This window comes from Anoplopoma fimbria, chromosome 20, assembly GCF_027596085.1.
Source record: "Anoplopoma fimbria isolate UVic2021 breed Golden Eagle Sablefish chromosome 20, Afim_UVic_2022, whole genome shotgun sequence".
Lineage (NCBI taxonomy): Eukaryota > Metazoa > Chordata > Actinopteri > Perciformes > Anoplopomatidae > Anoplopoma > Anoplopoma fimbria.
The window spans coordinates 17,149,697-17,165,503 of NC_072468.1; the positions used below are offsets into that span (position 1 = coordinate 17,149,697).

At 42.9% G+C, this 15,807-nt stretch overlaps 1 protein-coding gene across 1 annotated transcript; it reads left to right on the plus strand.

Moving 5' to 3' along the window:
* Window positions 1-994: 994 nt before the first annotated feature.
* Window positions 995-15,243, plus strand: prkcg (protein kinase C, gamma). Its single transcript, XM_054621328.1, has 17 exons — window positions 995-1,020; window positions 1,411-1,656; window positions 4,692-4,723; window positions 4,837-4,919; window positions 5,886-5,997; window positions 6,793-6,921; window positions 7,029-7,185; window positions 7,579-7,780; window positions 8,343-8,540; window positions 10,344-10,517; window positions 10,927-11,018; window positions 11,476-11,538; window positions 11,707-11,845; window positions 12,979-13,059; window positions 13,240-13,347; window positions 14,137-14,277; window positions 15,082-15,243. The coding sequence occupies exons 1-17, from the start codon at window positions 995-997 to the stop codon at window positions 15,241-15,243; spliced, it is 2,145 nt and encodes a 714-aa protein (XP_054477303.1).
* The last annotated feature ends 564 nt before the right edge of the window (window positions 15,244-15,807 follow it).

Sequence of the window (15,807 nt, forward strand, 5' to 3'; positions counted from 1 at the left end):
TTCTTAGTAAAAACAGAATCAATCTTGGAAAGAGAATACCACCTCTCTATTTCGTCCTCCTCCTCACCCTGCCTTTGGGTTAACGGATATATACCACTTAACTGTTCTATCTTTGGTTCTTCGAAAGCTTGCATCTCTTGAAACGCTTGTTTCTTTCGCTTTTTGTTGTAAAAGGTTTTTCTTTTCTTCTTTTAAATTTTTTGGCTGATTCTTTACGACTACCTGCTTATCTTGGTCTTTTCTCCCAGTCTTCCTCTTTTTTTGTTGTTGTTGAGGTGACCAGCTACAGGTGTGACACCTTAGCCTTTCTTTTGAAGTGAGCCAAACAAGGAGAAGAAAAGGGGGGAGGAAGAGAAGAAAGCTGCCCTTTGGTCGAGCTTTTCCTCCAAAATCACCACAAATTCAGGTATTGTGTCTTTGTGTTTTTCCTAGTATGGGTCTGCACACATTTACAAAATATATTTTTCTTCTTGTCATTTAATAACTAATTTCTGAGCAATGTGCCATTTTTCTCACTATTCTCCTCATTCACCCTTTTGATTGATTAGATTCTGTTTCTTTGCTGAGACACCATCATTTCATCACATGTTTTTCTGGCATGCTTTTTTTTGTTGCTATGAGCTTATTTATTTATTCATTAAAGCTCTGTTGGGGTTTCATTTATCATTTAGGAGCGTGCAACTCTTACGCCACAATCTCTCCAGCTCATATTTGCCGTTTTGCACTTTTTCCCACTGCATCTTATTCCCTGTAGACATAAACACATTATTCAGATCTCAAACTTTACTTCTGAAATGATACTAATTGCTATTAAGGGCAGGCAGGAAGTGGAGATAGTATGCAGGCTCTAATATTGGAGCAGGTGGTTGGGGTGTTGTTGACATGGCAACAGGAGGCACAGTTGACATAACGACTAGAGGGCGGGGTGGGTGTAGTCAGAGCTGCCAGGGGAATGGAGATTTAAGGGGTACATTGGGCGGGAGATGTCGGTGGAATGGACGGCAGTATGTGGGACACTCAGTGAGTCGCACTAATCGTTTAGCGTTGCAGAGTCTCTGAGGAGTGTTCTGTCTCCATGTGTGAATTAACCTCCATGTCCTTCATTACACCACTCTTTCTTTATCACTCTCACTCTTGTCACTTACCCTGCACTCGCTCCATCTTCTTCTGCACTTCCGGTCCATTCTGGATCTTTCTCTCCATCACGTCATTCCCATGTGCCATTATTACTACTCCTATTGCTAACATGACCAATTACACTCCTCTCCCCTCCCCCCCCGCTCCTCATCCCTGTCCTTGCTTCCTCCCCTCCCTCTCCCATGTTCAAGGTCTTCCGCCTGTACAACTCAATACCCTCCTTACTGACACTCATCCATCCCCCCTCTCTCCTCTTTCTACTGTATCCTTCAGGCATCATGTCCACCCCGGTCTCCCCTCCCCCTCCCTTTCCCTGGTGACACTGGCCTCCCCGACATCGGCAGCCTCCCCCGGTGCCTCCCCGCTGCCCTCGCCCCTCTCCCCTCCAGCCAGGGTGCCTGTGTTCCAGAGGAAGGGAGCGCTCAAACACAAGAGGATTGTGGAGGTGAAAGACCACCAGTTCACAGCCCGCTTCTTCAAACAGCCCACCTTCTGCAGCCACTGCACCGACTTCATCTGGTAAACACACACACACACACACACACACACACACACACACACACACACACACACACACACACACACACACACACACACACACACACACACACACACACACACACACACACAAAGCTGCACATTTTACACAGAAACCAGCCCCGGCAGTTCATAAGCCGCCTCCTCAGGCATCCCACTACTCCACCTGACCTGTTCTCTGCACTTCTTCTCTTTAAACCAGATCCAGCTGCCTGCTGCAGAAACAGCCTACCACACTGACCTGATCTGATCACACATCCTCACCTCAACACAGCAGCCCACACAGTACAGCAGCTACTTAAGGAGCATCATCACACACGTGTAGACACACATATACACACAAGCCAGATTACAATTAGGACATTTATGCCAGTATGAATGCTTGCTCACAGAGTAACAGTACATGCAAACATGCACAAACACACTCAGGCAGCGATGTAGGAGGAATTATTTAGATCTTAAACGGGCACTATTTAGTATATCACTTCCATAAAGTTGGGGGACTCAAAGATTTAAACAAGAGTTTGTCAAAATTTAGATATTCTGACTTTTATTAAAATGATGCTGCAATTCCCATAATGCAACTCAGTGGCAACTTTCATTAGGTGCCGGCAATTTGTGTTATATTCCAGACCTTGTAAAGCTCCTCCAGAGCCACAAAATAGATTGAACTGTTTTCACTGGTTGAGTATAGGACCAGAAAAGAGTAAACTGAACTATCATGAGTCAAATTGGTGGAGTGCACCTTAAGTGTGAATACCATAAAATGGTTCATCAGAAAGCATTAGAAAGCCCTACATTCAAAAATGCCCCACAGTACTGTTAAAGTGCACATTTTTATTAAGTAGAAGCAATAAAATGATCTCGCACATCAACAGAACTAATTTGAAAACTTTATCTGTTTTGCAGTGTTAGATATTTAATGTGTATAGATATAAGTAGTATTTTGTTGTTGTAGTTGCTCCAGGAGACGCTAGATCTACACTAACTATTTTATGAACTGCTGGAGTTTCCACTGATCACTGTCCAGTGAAAACCACATATCTCCAAATTTGGTGATTTTGTATTTTTAAGATTAATTGAAGGATTACGGGGCTCTTTATGAGTTTGGAAAAGTCTCTTAAGCTTTATAAGCCATTTGAAAATGATTGGCTAAATCATGACATAGATATAAAATGAGAAATTAGGAATAATGCAGTGTCGCAAAGTTTAAAAAAGGGCTGTTTTGTTCATGAAAAGTTGATGTTTTGGAGATACAAGGACAGGGATCATATGTATTTTGCCAATCATAATCTGCAAATGATTTACAGCTCAAATGAGAAGAAAAACAATATTCAGAAAAGTAGTGGGCAGGCAGTGTAAACAAAAGGGATCATGTAAAAAAATGTCCATGCAGACAACCATGCAGAGAGCTTGTTCTGTCCAGTGAAGCTCTGTGTTTGTGTGTGTGTGTGTGTGTGTGTGTGTGTGTGTGTGTGTGTGTGTGTGTGTGTGTGTGTGTGTGTGTGTGTGTGTGTGTGTGTGTGTGTGAGTGTGTGTGTGTGTGTGTGTGTTGGTTTGGACATATGGTGGTGGTGTATGTCGGATGCAGGGCGATGCATATGCCAGCAGCCTCTGGGTAGCTTTCAGGACATTTCGCCAACTGCTAGCATCTTGGCCGCAGTAGCACCACTTAGTTAAGGGTGAAAAATCGTTTCCTTCACACAAGATGTCAGAGCAGCAGCTCTCAACCTGGGTGTCATCGCCCCTGGGGGCAATTTGTAGATTAATTAAAGACTTAGAAAAGATAGTTACAATTTTGAAATGTAAATATGTGGTTTATTAAGCCAAGCTCCAAACGGGTTTCACCTTGTATGGCTTCTTCAGTTATCAACTAAGTGAAATTGACTTTGGTGTCACAGTTCAGTGTGTGTTTGGAGTCACTGACCTCCTTTTCTCATCGGTCATAAATATAACTGATCAAAGGAAAGACCCAACATGCTTTTTTCCCAGCAGACATTTTGACTTGTTTTAGTAGGAGAAGCACAGGTGTTACTAATAAGATTAATGATGGCGTTGAAAATCAGTAAAAATGCCTTTTGCATAGACAAGGTACAGCCACCCCCCCTGCAATCATCAATAATGGTTTTCAGTATTCTGGTTAGATTTATAGGGTTTATCTTGTGTTTTAATGCCAACATTTTATTTAACTGCATAGGTTTTTCAATGCATCGTTAAACTTAAAATGCAGTGAATTCCCTGTGATATCTGGCCAGCAAGCAACACAGTCGATCCTCCTCTGAATCTATCTTTTGTTCTCTAATGCTCTCTGCTGGTCAAAAGCAGAACTGGCCTTGTACACTCAGACTGCTGCAGACAGAGACTTCTGTTGAATGCTGATCAAGGATCAGATTACCCTCGGCAACCCCATCTTTAATTATTACCCAGGCAGATGGTGAACTGATTTTAGATCAGTGATTATGGTCAGTTTCCTATGAACCCCTGGGCCTCTCCAGCATGATTGTGGAGAAGCTCTCCGCGGTGTCTTGTTCGTCTGCCTCTCTAATCAAAACTTGATTCACAGCAGGCAGGCTGCTGAGAGGACACTTTAGTCAATCAATGGCTTTAATTATTCAATTAAAGCTCTAAGGAGACACTGGAAACTAGCCAACACCGCAGTTCTGGAAACAGGAGATTTGTGTTTGCGTATCTGTGTGTGTGCGTGTGTGACAATGATTGACACCACTTGACCCGGTCAGCAGTGTGTCTTAGTGAAGGAAGACACCCAAACCTCACACACAACGGCTTTGTTTGTCAAGTCGGCAGCCTCTAACACAGTCGTGTTTGTTTTATGATGAAACCTAACTTGTGCCTGCATGTCTCTTGGAACGGAATATTGCAACAGCACTATCTCTGTCTTGGCAGCGTAATCTACACTCGGCTGGCTGGGAAACGGTCTCAGAAGCAAAATATTTTACTTTACAGCAGTGTAGAGAAGATTGTGTTTGTGTCTTAATCCATGTGCCTTATTCACTCAGGGGCATCGGCAAACAGGGATTCCAATGTCAAGGTAAAGATAAACCCAGTGTTATTGTCTTTTTCTGCAGTATATAATCTTCTTACTCGACTTTCCCAGTGTGACCGATTCATTTTTGAGGATATTTTTCTCTGTGTTTCCCCCAGTTTGCAGTTTCGTGGTTCACAAAAGATGCCACGAGTTTGTGACCTTCACTTGTCCCGGATCTGTGGCGGGCCCCAAGCCAGATGTGAGCAGATGTGCAATTACTTTCACTTGTCTTTTACTTTTTTTGCTTTCCGCTGTAGTCAAGGTTTAGCCCGTCATCATCATATTAGCCATCCTCTCAGAGCCAGGAACACGTGTGCATGACTCATCTGTCAATCCATGCATCCTTCACATCAGGCAGCCTTATCCCAACTGTGACGTCTGCTCTCATGTCAAATCATCCTACAAGGCCTCAGAGATGCAGCGAGTTTGAGATAGAGAGTGGAGGAGATGCAGGTGGAGGGGAGGAGGGGCTGATAAGAGAGAGAATTTGAGAGGGGAGAGAGCAACACACTGCTCAGTCTTCCTTTCTGTGGCATTTTGAGGATTTCGGGGAGATCATATTTTTTCTTTCTGCCAGCCAAATAAACTGCCTCGGAAATCAGGTCAAGGGGAACATGTGTGTGACTGTGAAAAAAAAAAAGGATGAGAGAGTGACAGGAACACACACAGAGAGGAGAAACAGGGTGATTTTAAATAGCGGCTCAGAGGGAAAACATTTTCGGAGAAGGTGGTGTGTGGAGAGAGGTGGTGGTGGTGGGGTCTGATGAGCTGTGGAGAGATAAAAGTGATTCATCCATCTCTGCACAGTATATACACACGCACACACACACACACACACACACACACACACACACACACACACACACACACACACACACACACACACACACACACACACACACACACACACACACACACACACACACACACACACACACACAGCCTTGCCTAGATGCACTCTCATTTATATGTCCTCTCCCAGTGGAGAAATCTAATTGGTTTGTCCATGAATACCCCACTCAACATCTCTCCACTAATCATACTCATGTGTTAATGTGTGAAAGTGTGTGTGTGTTCACAGTTTCCTCCATGGTCACACTGTGTGTTTCTGTGTGTTTCTGTGTGTGTATGTTTTTCAGTGCAGTTTGTTTCTGTTGTGTTTCAGGACCTGAAGACTCAACACATGTTTAAGGCCCACACTTACTCCAGTCCCACCTTCTGCGACCACTGTGGCTCGCTGCTGTACGGACTCATTCACCAGGGCATGAAATGTGGCTGTGAGTTTCACTAGACAAAACAGTGTTATAAATCTGTGTGTGAGATAAGAATCAGTTCACACATGCACATTATTGGGACTCACCTCTCTGCTGGGGAAATAAAGCTGGTCCCAATAAAATTAGCCTTCAAAATGTAGAGTTGACTTTGTTACGTTTATGTTTGGGGTATTTTGGGAAATACACTTATTCACTTCCTTGCAGAGAATTAGATTAGGAGATTGACAACCAGCAGAGACTCCAGGAAGGGACTATGCCTGGCAAAGAAACAGTCAAACATAACCCACTTTAAAAACACAACTAGTCAGTTTTGTACCCACTAAACAAATACAAATTATGCGATAATTAATGAGCTTTAGAGTTACTGATAGAGGATTTTTTTACCTTCAGACAGAGTCAGGCAGTTCTCACAAATCCTTTTTTTCAGTCTTTATGAGAAGCTTAGCAGCTGCTGCCTGGACTCTTCTAATTACAGGTTAGACATGACAGTTGTATTAATCTGATCTAGCTCTTGACAAAACAGTGTCAATGCAATATCCTAAGGTAATTAGATAAAAAGCAAGAAGCAAAATTTTTTTCCCGTCTTTCATACAAATAAAGGGAAAATGCAAAAAGTGATGTATATTATATTATGCAAAAAAAAAATATATATGTATATATATATTGAATTTTGCCTTTATTTGTGTGATAGACAGGAAACATTTTATATTTTTAAACTTGCTATTTATCTAATTACTTTTTTTTCACCTTTACATGTGCCTGTTCAAACTTGTGTATGTGTATCTTTTTGACCTCTAGGTTGTGACATGAACGTCCATCGACGGTGTGAAACCAGTGTTCCCAGTCTCTGTGGCCAAGACCACACAGAGAAGAGAGGGAGAATCCACCTGACCATCAGAGGAGAGAAGGAGGATGTCTTTGTAACAGGTGAGAGGACCAGCTGGATCATGGGTTCTAAAACAAATGGAAGGATTACACGGGTAATGAAGGATTTCTCTCTCCCTGCGCTTTCTATTATTCTTCTTTCTCTTCAGTGCGGGAGGCTCGTAACCTGATGCCCATGGATCCAAACGGCCTGTCAGACCCGTATGTCAAACTGAAATTGATTCCAGACCCAAAGAGCCACAGCAAACAGAAGACCAAGACCATCCGCTCAACACTCAATCCCGTCTGGAATGAGAGTTTCACCTTGTGAGTCATTGTGAACTTTAATCCAAGTATGAAAATGTACTCTGTTCTGGGGTAAAATGTACTTTAGGTAAAATAAAATGTCCTTGAACATGGAATTACTGATTCATAAGTAAGGACCCTGAAAGACAAGGATTAGAGGGTTGATGTTCACTGAGTACTGTTTATGCAGCTTATTTTACATCAACAGTGTTTGTATTCGATCATTTATTATCTTTATTTTTGCATTTTTCTGATATTCAGTACAATTAAATATTTGGAATTTGCCTCTGAAATCTGAGAATTTTACAAAGGTGAAAAAAGTAAAAAATACATACATTTCTTTGTGTCTTTGTGCGTTGTTGTGTTGCTCACACAGTGAGCTAACTCTCAGAGTGTTTGTGTTTGTGTCTCCAGCTCAGTGCGCGGTCACCAGTGGGACAGGCGTCTGTCTGTGGAGGTTTGGGACTGGGACCGCACATCTAGGAACGATTTCATGGGAGCGTTGTCATTCGGAGTGAGTGAGATCTTCAGGCGTCCAATCAGCGGCTGGTTCAAACTGCTGGCCCAAGATGAGGGAGAGTACTACAACATCCCCGTGCCAGACCCAGACCTGCAGGTAGGAAACTGCTGCAGGTCTTATGGCTGAAAAGCCGTCAGTTGGTGCTCATGTTGACCAAAAAGCAACATGGGGGAAATGCATACGTGTATTCACCAGAGTGGATTTTTTTTTTTACCATGCTAATAACAATTCATCGCAAAGCCTTGGCCTTTATCAGCTTATAATTACCTACATCTAATAAACAGCAGCTGCCACTGCTCACACTGGGTCAGGATCTTGAACTTTCCCTCTCTATTATATCTGAGAAAAAAACCCCAAGAAGATTTATGCCTGGTGTTGTAGCTAACTAATTAGATAATAGATTAGATATGGTCCACTCCCTCCCTGTTACACTCCGTCTCCACCAGGGTGCAGGAGCGTTCTGCCTAACTGTAATCTAAAGCTCGGGGTAGGAAGTAGTTTGTTCTGTTTGTCAGGTTTTTATATATATGTGTGTGTGTGTGTGTGTGTGTGTGTGTGTGTGTGTGTGTGTGTGTGTGTGTGTGTGTGTGTGTGTGTGTGTGCATGCTGGAATGCATCCAACGATTCATCTCTCAACCTTCCCACTACGATTCTCCAGGAGCCTCTGCCAGACGGCACAATACCATCTCTGCCTCCGGCGCTACCTGCTGCGCTGTCTGAACCGTTCCCAGTGGTTCTGTCCCCGACCCCTCTACCATCCTGCCCACCAGTCCACACCCCCGGCCCTGCCAAAGTCATAGTGGGCATCCTCGACTTCAACTTCCTCATGGTGCTGGGAAAAGGCAGCTTCGGCAAGGTAAACACAGCAAATGTCATCTCCTCTATGTACTAATCCATCAGCTGTAAGTAACATCAAAGAGGCCAACAAAGATGGTTTCTGGCTGTAAATCATTTCTTCTATTGATGTACTTGACCTTCAAGTTGCATTTCATAGAGCAGCTCTTGAGCAGAATTTCTTTGAAGAAAAAAACGCTTTCTTACTCACACGCTCATTGTCTCTCCTACTACTGCCAAATGATTCATTTAACCCTTGGCTCCTTTTGTGTTGTCAGCAGTCGTGAGCTCTGGCTGGCTGGCTTCCTACATGCCACACAGTCCTCCTGGAGGTGTTCATTTCAAGGGAGCTTCTGCTCTCCTTTTTCTCTTTAATTCCCCTGTAGATGAGGCATAATGAAGAGAGTGGAGTTTTGAGTCCTTCCTCCTCCTCTGAAATCCCCCCTGTGCTGTTTCATAACTGTCAGAGGGGAGTCTACAGAGGACAGGAGAAATAGACTGGACTTACGTAAGATGTGAGGAAAAAAAAACGACCCAAGAAAGGAGAGACAGACCCCGGGGCTACTGAGTGAGGAATAGTGAGACATAGAAAGGCCAAGATAGAGGAGGATTACTGTACTTTTGTAAGTGACAAAATGACCAAAAGGAAGTGGGATAACAAAAGCGTAAAAAGAGGGAAAAGTACATGATTGTGTTAGTAAGATTTGTAGTATTCTGGAGGGTGATGAGTCCCATTTTCATGGGAGTTAGTTTAAGACCACGGGGCAGAGAAGGAGACAAGATCATTAATAGCACTGCACACACACACACACACACACACACACACACACACACACACACACACACACACACACACACACACACACACACACACACACACATATAGTTCATGCACACACAAAGCCTTCTTCACAATACCAGAAGTCTCATTGATTTCTGAAAATGACATCATGTGATTTCCTCTATTTTTCACCACTATTTGAAAATAAAATCAGACCCTAAATCCCCACTAGCCAGTGACCGATACAGCACAGCACTAAGGACTGGACATATCCTTTCCCATGAACCACAGTAAAACCCGTCTCATGTGGTTCTTTTTCTAGAAAATTATAGCATTCATTAGCTTTAAGAGCGACCCGCTAGCAGCCAATTTTACAGCAGTGAGAAGATAGCCGCTGAATGTCTTTTTAATGTCTGATAAAAACACGAGAGCCGCGTCGCTTTTTCATTTATGTCATTAACATGACTTGAAATCTTCTGGTTTAATTAAACTTCAGAGGAGTTAATGTGCACAGTACTTACTGTTCTTAAGCATCTGTCTATATAATATGATACATTTTCTTTTTTCTCTTACACTATTTCACTTTCTTACCCGTAAATGCATTTTTCCAATACTGGCCGCTCCACACAAGTCCTGGCTTAGCACAACACTTTATGTAATACACACAATATTTTAAATGTGCCTCAAAAGCACATAATTTTTTATTAAAACAGCTGAACTAGTTTTCCCCTAACTAGAGCACCATGTCACTCATTAAACACAATGACCTAAAAAATGTTCAGTACTGGCAGCTTTACAGTACATGCAAAGTTCTATCCAGAGAGGTGAAGCTTGAATGAGAGATGCATTCAAGACTTTGATGCACTGAATGCGTGAATACTTTTTTTTTAAGTGAATTTTGGATTAAAAAAATGCTCTTTTTAGCTGTTGTCTATACATAAACGTTGTGTTCAGCAGGTTGAAGACGCACAATAACTGCTTCAAACTTCTTAGGTGCACCTTTGTTGTTACAGTTACTTTCCCTCCTCTCCTGTCTCCGTTCAGGTGCTGCTGGCAGAGGAGCGAGGCAGCGAGCGTCTGTTCGCCGTCAAAGTGTTGAAGAAAGACGTTCTCTTCCAGGACGAGGACACGGAGAGCGCTCTGGTGGAGAGGAGGGTTCTGGCGCTTTCCTCTCGCCCTCACTTCCTCACATCTCTCTACTGCGCCTTCCAGACTGAGGTGTGTGTGTGTGTGTGTGTGTGTGTGTGTGTGTGTGTGTGTGTGTGTGTGTGTGTGTGTGTGTGTGTGTGTGTGTGTGTGTGTGTGTGTGTGTGTGTGTGTGTGTGTGCGAGTGGAGGGTATACGGGGTCCTCAATGAATCACATTAAATCGTCCATAAACCTGCCTGACATTTTGGCTGTGAAGTCCTCCCTGGAGTTGTTTCAATAAAGGCTGCCTAAAAATTTCAATTAATTTATTAAATAATTAGTTTGCTTTCTTTAACAAGGTCCTTGGTCCTGGAGGAGGGTTTAATAGATTGCTTTTTAATTTGGACAAGAGGTGATTATGTATGGAGAGTGTGGATATTCATGTGTGTGTGTGTGTGTGTGTGTGTGTGTGTGTGTGTGTGTGTGTTTTGTTTCTGCAGGACCGTCTGTATTATGTGATGGAATACGTGAACGGAGGAGACCTGATGTTTCACATTCAGATTGTCGGCAAGTTCAAAGAGCCTCACGCAGCGTATGTAGTCATAAAGCTCCTTTCTTTCACCTTAAAACACGGTCTTCATCTGCAGCGTCTCATTTCCTGCCTTTCTTTAATCCTCTGTTCCTTTACTTACACACTCCTCTCTTAGCTTTGTTCATTAGACCGGTGATTAAAAAAAAAAAGAAGTCATCAAATGACGTACCAGCCCTTTCTCCTCCCACTAATCTCTTTTATATCTACATTTTCCCTCCTCCTGGCTGTTCATCTAATCAATAATCTTTGATCAATCATCTCAAACTCATTCATACCCTGTTACCCATTTCCAGCTCTTTCTTCTTCTTCCTACCTTTCATCTACTCGGTTTCTTTCCCTTTCATCACTCTCTTGAGCTCTCTTCTCTCTCTCTCCTTGCTGAAAAACTTGTCCATTATTCTGAAAGATAAAGCAACCAGTAGTGAGCCCCCCCCCTCCTTCTCCTCTCTCCCTCCAGGTTCTATGCAGCGGAGATAGCTGTCGGCCTTTTCTTCCTCCACAGCAACGGCATCATCTACAGGTAGAGAAGAGGGCTGCTCATCGAACATCTAACATGGCCTGGTTTGACGCTGCCACTGCACACAGACACAGATTTATCACGTCTTATGTAGCTAATGACTGTTATAAAGATGTTATCTATCAAAATGATTCATACCTGTGTGATCCCATGTGTCTCCTCCTTTCTCAGGGATCTAAAGCTGGATAATGTGCTGCTTGACAGCGAGGGCCACATAAAGATAGCTGACTTCGGGATGTGCAGGGAGGGCATGTTGGAGGGCGACACCACGCGCACCTTCTGTGGAACCCCTGACTACATCGCCCCCGAGGTACACCGACCAGTGCTCTCACATGGTGGTCCAGACTGACTCCTGGACTCTCCTCATTTGTTCCTTAGATTCATAATTTCCCCCCTGGTCTCACCCCCTGTCCTCCCCTCTTCGTTTGCTTGACCTGTTTTGCATTGCTGCAAGACGGCGAGTTGCTTCGCTGCATCCCCTCTCCTCTCCTCCGTCCTCTCTGACCTTGTCAGCATTTTTAAATAATTAACTTCACATGATTCAATTAGCAGTGGTGTGTGCCTGTGCTTTAAGAACATTGCATAGAAATCACGATTGTCCTTCAGAGACCTTGTGCTACCAGTTTTCCTTTCTCTTACTGCAACTGACATAAGGTGATTAACTCCCTTGAGAGTAAAACAAACCCCTGGAAATGTATCTCAAAAGGATTTCATTGATGATGATGCAAACATCAGCCTGAAAACAGCGAAGGTGGTTTTTGCTTGACAACCTTTTGAAATGCTAAATATCATAATTGTATGCTGCGTAATGTTTCCCTTACATGTAGTTTGCGTGTGTGTTTTGCGTGTGCGCGTTTCTGTGTTAAGTTATCGTGAACAAATGCATTTCAGAGAGCGAGTGAAGTGGATATCCAGCTTGCTTGGTTTACGGACTTGTAGTAGACAGACCCAGTAGAGAGAGAAAGAGAAGCTGTGACTGTTGTGCACGTCTTTCATTTTTGTAAACCTTGCTATGGTACCCCTGGGTATTGACTCTCTTATGTAAACACCCATTGATTCTCCTGCATCTGCCATTTTGGAAGAGATACAATATATTTCCCCAGGGGCTGGGAATTGTTCTCATGTGCCCCCACCCCCCCATACACGCACACACACACTCACACACACACACGCACGTGCAGACAACACAAACACACAAATCCAAAGTCATGTGTTGATTATTTCTGAGCTCATTCATACATTTACCCTCCCTAATGCCATACTACTCTCTCTCTCTCTCTCTGCTTTTCTTCCCGGCTGAGTCTGATAGCTGCACATCATCCGAGCAGCTCACTGCTACGACTGCGCTTTCTCTCGCTCTCCCCGTCTTCTTTCTACTTCCTTATCTCTACGCTGCCATTCTTTCCCTTTTATCTCCTCTCCTGTTCTCTCCATCCTTTTCAGATTGTGGCATATCAGCCCTATGATAAAGCAGTAGACTGGTGGTCCTATGGAGTACTGCTGTATGAAATGCTGGCAGGACAGGTAACACTCAGCTTAATCCTAACAATAGAGCCGTGTGCACAGACTCTTAAGCCTCCAGTGCTTCTCCTTTGTAATCACTTCAAAAGACTTTCAAGAGAACTTTGATTTCAATATATTTGCTTTCAATTTGCCCGCAGCTAACTCTTTCTTTTTCCTTTTCTCTCTGTCTTTTCTTCGCAGCCACCATTTGATGGTATTGACGAGGAGGAGCTGTTTCAGTCCATCATGGAGCAGTGTGTGATATACCCAAAAAGTCTCTCTCGTGAAGCTGTCTCTATCTGCAAGGGAGTAAGCCAACATTTTTCTGACTCGTATAACTTTTAGCACAAAGACAGTTGAGACTGAATTTCCAGTGTAATTCAGAAAATATTAACTGACTTCATCTTATACTTCTAAAAATATATTTAAATAAATACAGCAAAGGTTAAACATGCACATTGTTGACTTATTAAAGTAATAGTGCAACATTTTAGGAAATTAGCTCATTTGCTGTCTTGTTGAGCGTCAGATGAGAAGATCTATACTACTCTCATAGTAGTGTAGTGCCAGACTGCTTCTTTGTTGGCTGCAGTGACTTCCTGAAGTCTTGTTGCCATTAAATAATATAAACATAAATGTCCTTAAAACCACAAAAAGTCATTTTAAGTTTTGTACGGATTAAAAAGACAAGACAAAACATGTGAGTGAGCTTTAGATGCGCCTGTAGGCAAATTGAGTTCCCTTCGGACAGTCAGGCTAGCTGTTTTTACAGTGTTTATGCTAAGCTAAGATAACAGGCTGCATGCTGTAGCTTTATACTTAGCATACAGGCTAGAATTATATTCATCTTGTCATCTAACTCTCAGCATGAAAGTGAATAACAAACTTTCAATATACTTGCATATGTAAATCAGACAAATTAAATTAAATTACTTGATATAACATTTAAAATACATTTGAATAATATTTAAAGCTTACCATGCACATTTTTGCCTAAGAGAATGAGAGCACATATGATTCATCTGTATCCCATGGTTACCACAATATTTTTCTTTTCTTATTCCACTTTTCCCCTTCTCTTCTTCCCCCTTTCCCAAGCTCCTGACGAAGCACCCGGCCAAGCGTCTGGGTGGAGGAGAGGAAGCAGAGACAGAAATCAAGGAGCATCCGTTCTTCCGCTGGCTTGACTGGGAACGTCTGGAGAGACTGGAGATCCAGGCGCCCTTCAAACCCAGAACTGTCAGTTGAACAGATGGACAGACTATTCTTTTCTTTCAATCTTTCTTTGTTTCTTTCTTTTATGTCGTTCCCCTTGCCCGTCTCTTATTCTCTATCTCTCTGAGGACACTTTTAGGGAATAGCTGTCACTTCCTTCCATCTGTCTCCTCTCTCTCAAACTCCCACGCTTTCCCTCGTATCCCTGCATGTTTCCTCGCTCAGCCGTCATCATTGTGTTGGCCATTTCCTCTCCTCTTCTTCTCTCAGTTCAAATGGACATGTTTTTCTCTCCCTCTTCCCAATTCCCTTCTCTTTTCCCTCTTTCATCACCTTTGCTAGCTCCTGAAGATGGGCTTTAGGTGCTCGGGAACAGACAGTCCAGTCATAACAGACAGGACCCCCTGACCTCAGGGTCCAGCCTACTCCACCTGTATGTAAATTGTCTGTCATCATTAGCTCGCCAACCGCCAATTTGTGGCCCCACTGGCCCAGAGTGAGGTGGGCCTTGAGCGAGCTGAGTATTCTCAGAGGTTAGAGGCCAGGCCCATTAGCCAAATGGTATTCATATCATCCAGCAGAGCGGCTGTCAAGGAGCAGGAAAGGAGACGTGAGCAGCTTTCTTCCTACTGTAGGTGTGGTAGAGAGCTCCTTAGAGAGAAAACGAGGGTGTGGGTGAGAAAAAAGAAAAAGACATACGTAGGTAGAGTCTTTTTATAATTTGGGTTCTCTTATGTCTTTTTTTCAGGAGAAAGATAATGGTGTGTGTGTACAATTAATCGCCAATGTGTCAGCATGCAGGCTAATCATCTCCTTTTTCTTCATCAGGGTGGGAAAAAAGGTGAAAACTTCGACAAGTTCTTCACAGCAGCTCCGTCAGCGCTCACTCCCTCTGACCCCGATATACTAGCAGCCATCAACCAGGAGGACTTCGAGGGCTTCACCTTCCAAAACCCAGACTTTGCCCCGTCGCCACTCACAGCGGTTTGAGAACGGCTACAACAACCCCTCCAAGTGAACCCCAATCCCCCTGTTCATCCCCACAGTAGTAGTTTTATAACAAAGAATTTGAACATGAGAACTAGTGGCGAGTATTAAAGACACCTCTCATAACCAAATTCTGACGTTTACAAGAAAATGCCAAGACACCTTTATATTCATGCTCTCTCTTTGATGCGTGTATTATTTATTGATAGTCACAGAATATGTTGCAGCAATGCAAACAAAGCCAGTATTATTCTGCAGATTTCCATCTTAGAGTTTTTTGTAAGACAACCCTTAACTTGATATGATAGTACTGTAGTATGAACCTGATAAATGCATGCTGTGTTTTTAGAATGAAATGCTTTGACAGACTAGATTTATAAAGCTGTAGATTTTCCAAGAAAATATACATACATACAACTTTAAAACCAATTTATCTAAAACTCTTTCCATTACTTTGATTAGAATCGTCTGGTGATGTGAGAATTTTACTAAACAACTACAAACAGCTACACAGGCCCCATAGCAGACAGTCACTTGTTAATCAACTTGTAGTTCATTCACATGAAT

Bases quoted from the DNA above. Each gene is read 5' to 3' on its own strand.
- prkcg (XM_054621328.1), top strand. From the start codon at position 995: ATGGACGGCAGTATGTGGGACACTCA. The intron at 1,657-4,691 runs GTAAACACACAC...TTATTCACTCAG, and splicing joins CACTGCACCGACTTCATCTG to GGGCATCGGCAAACAGGGAT. The intron at 8,541-10,343 runs GTAAACACAGCA...GTCTCCGTTCAG, and splicing joins GAAAAGGCAGCTTCGGCAAG to GTGCTGCTGGCAGAGGAGCG.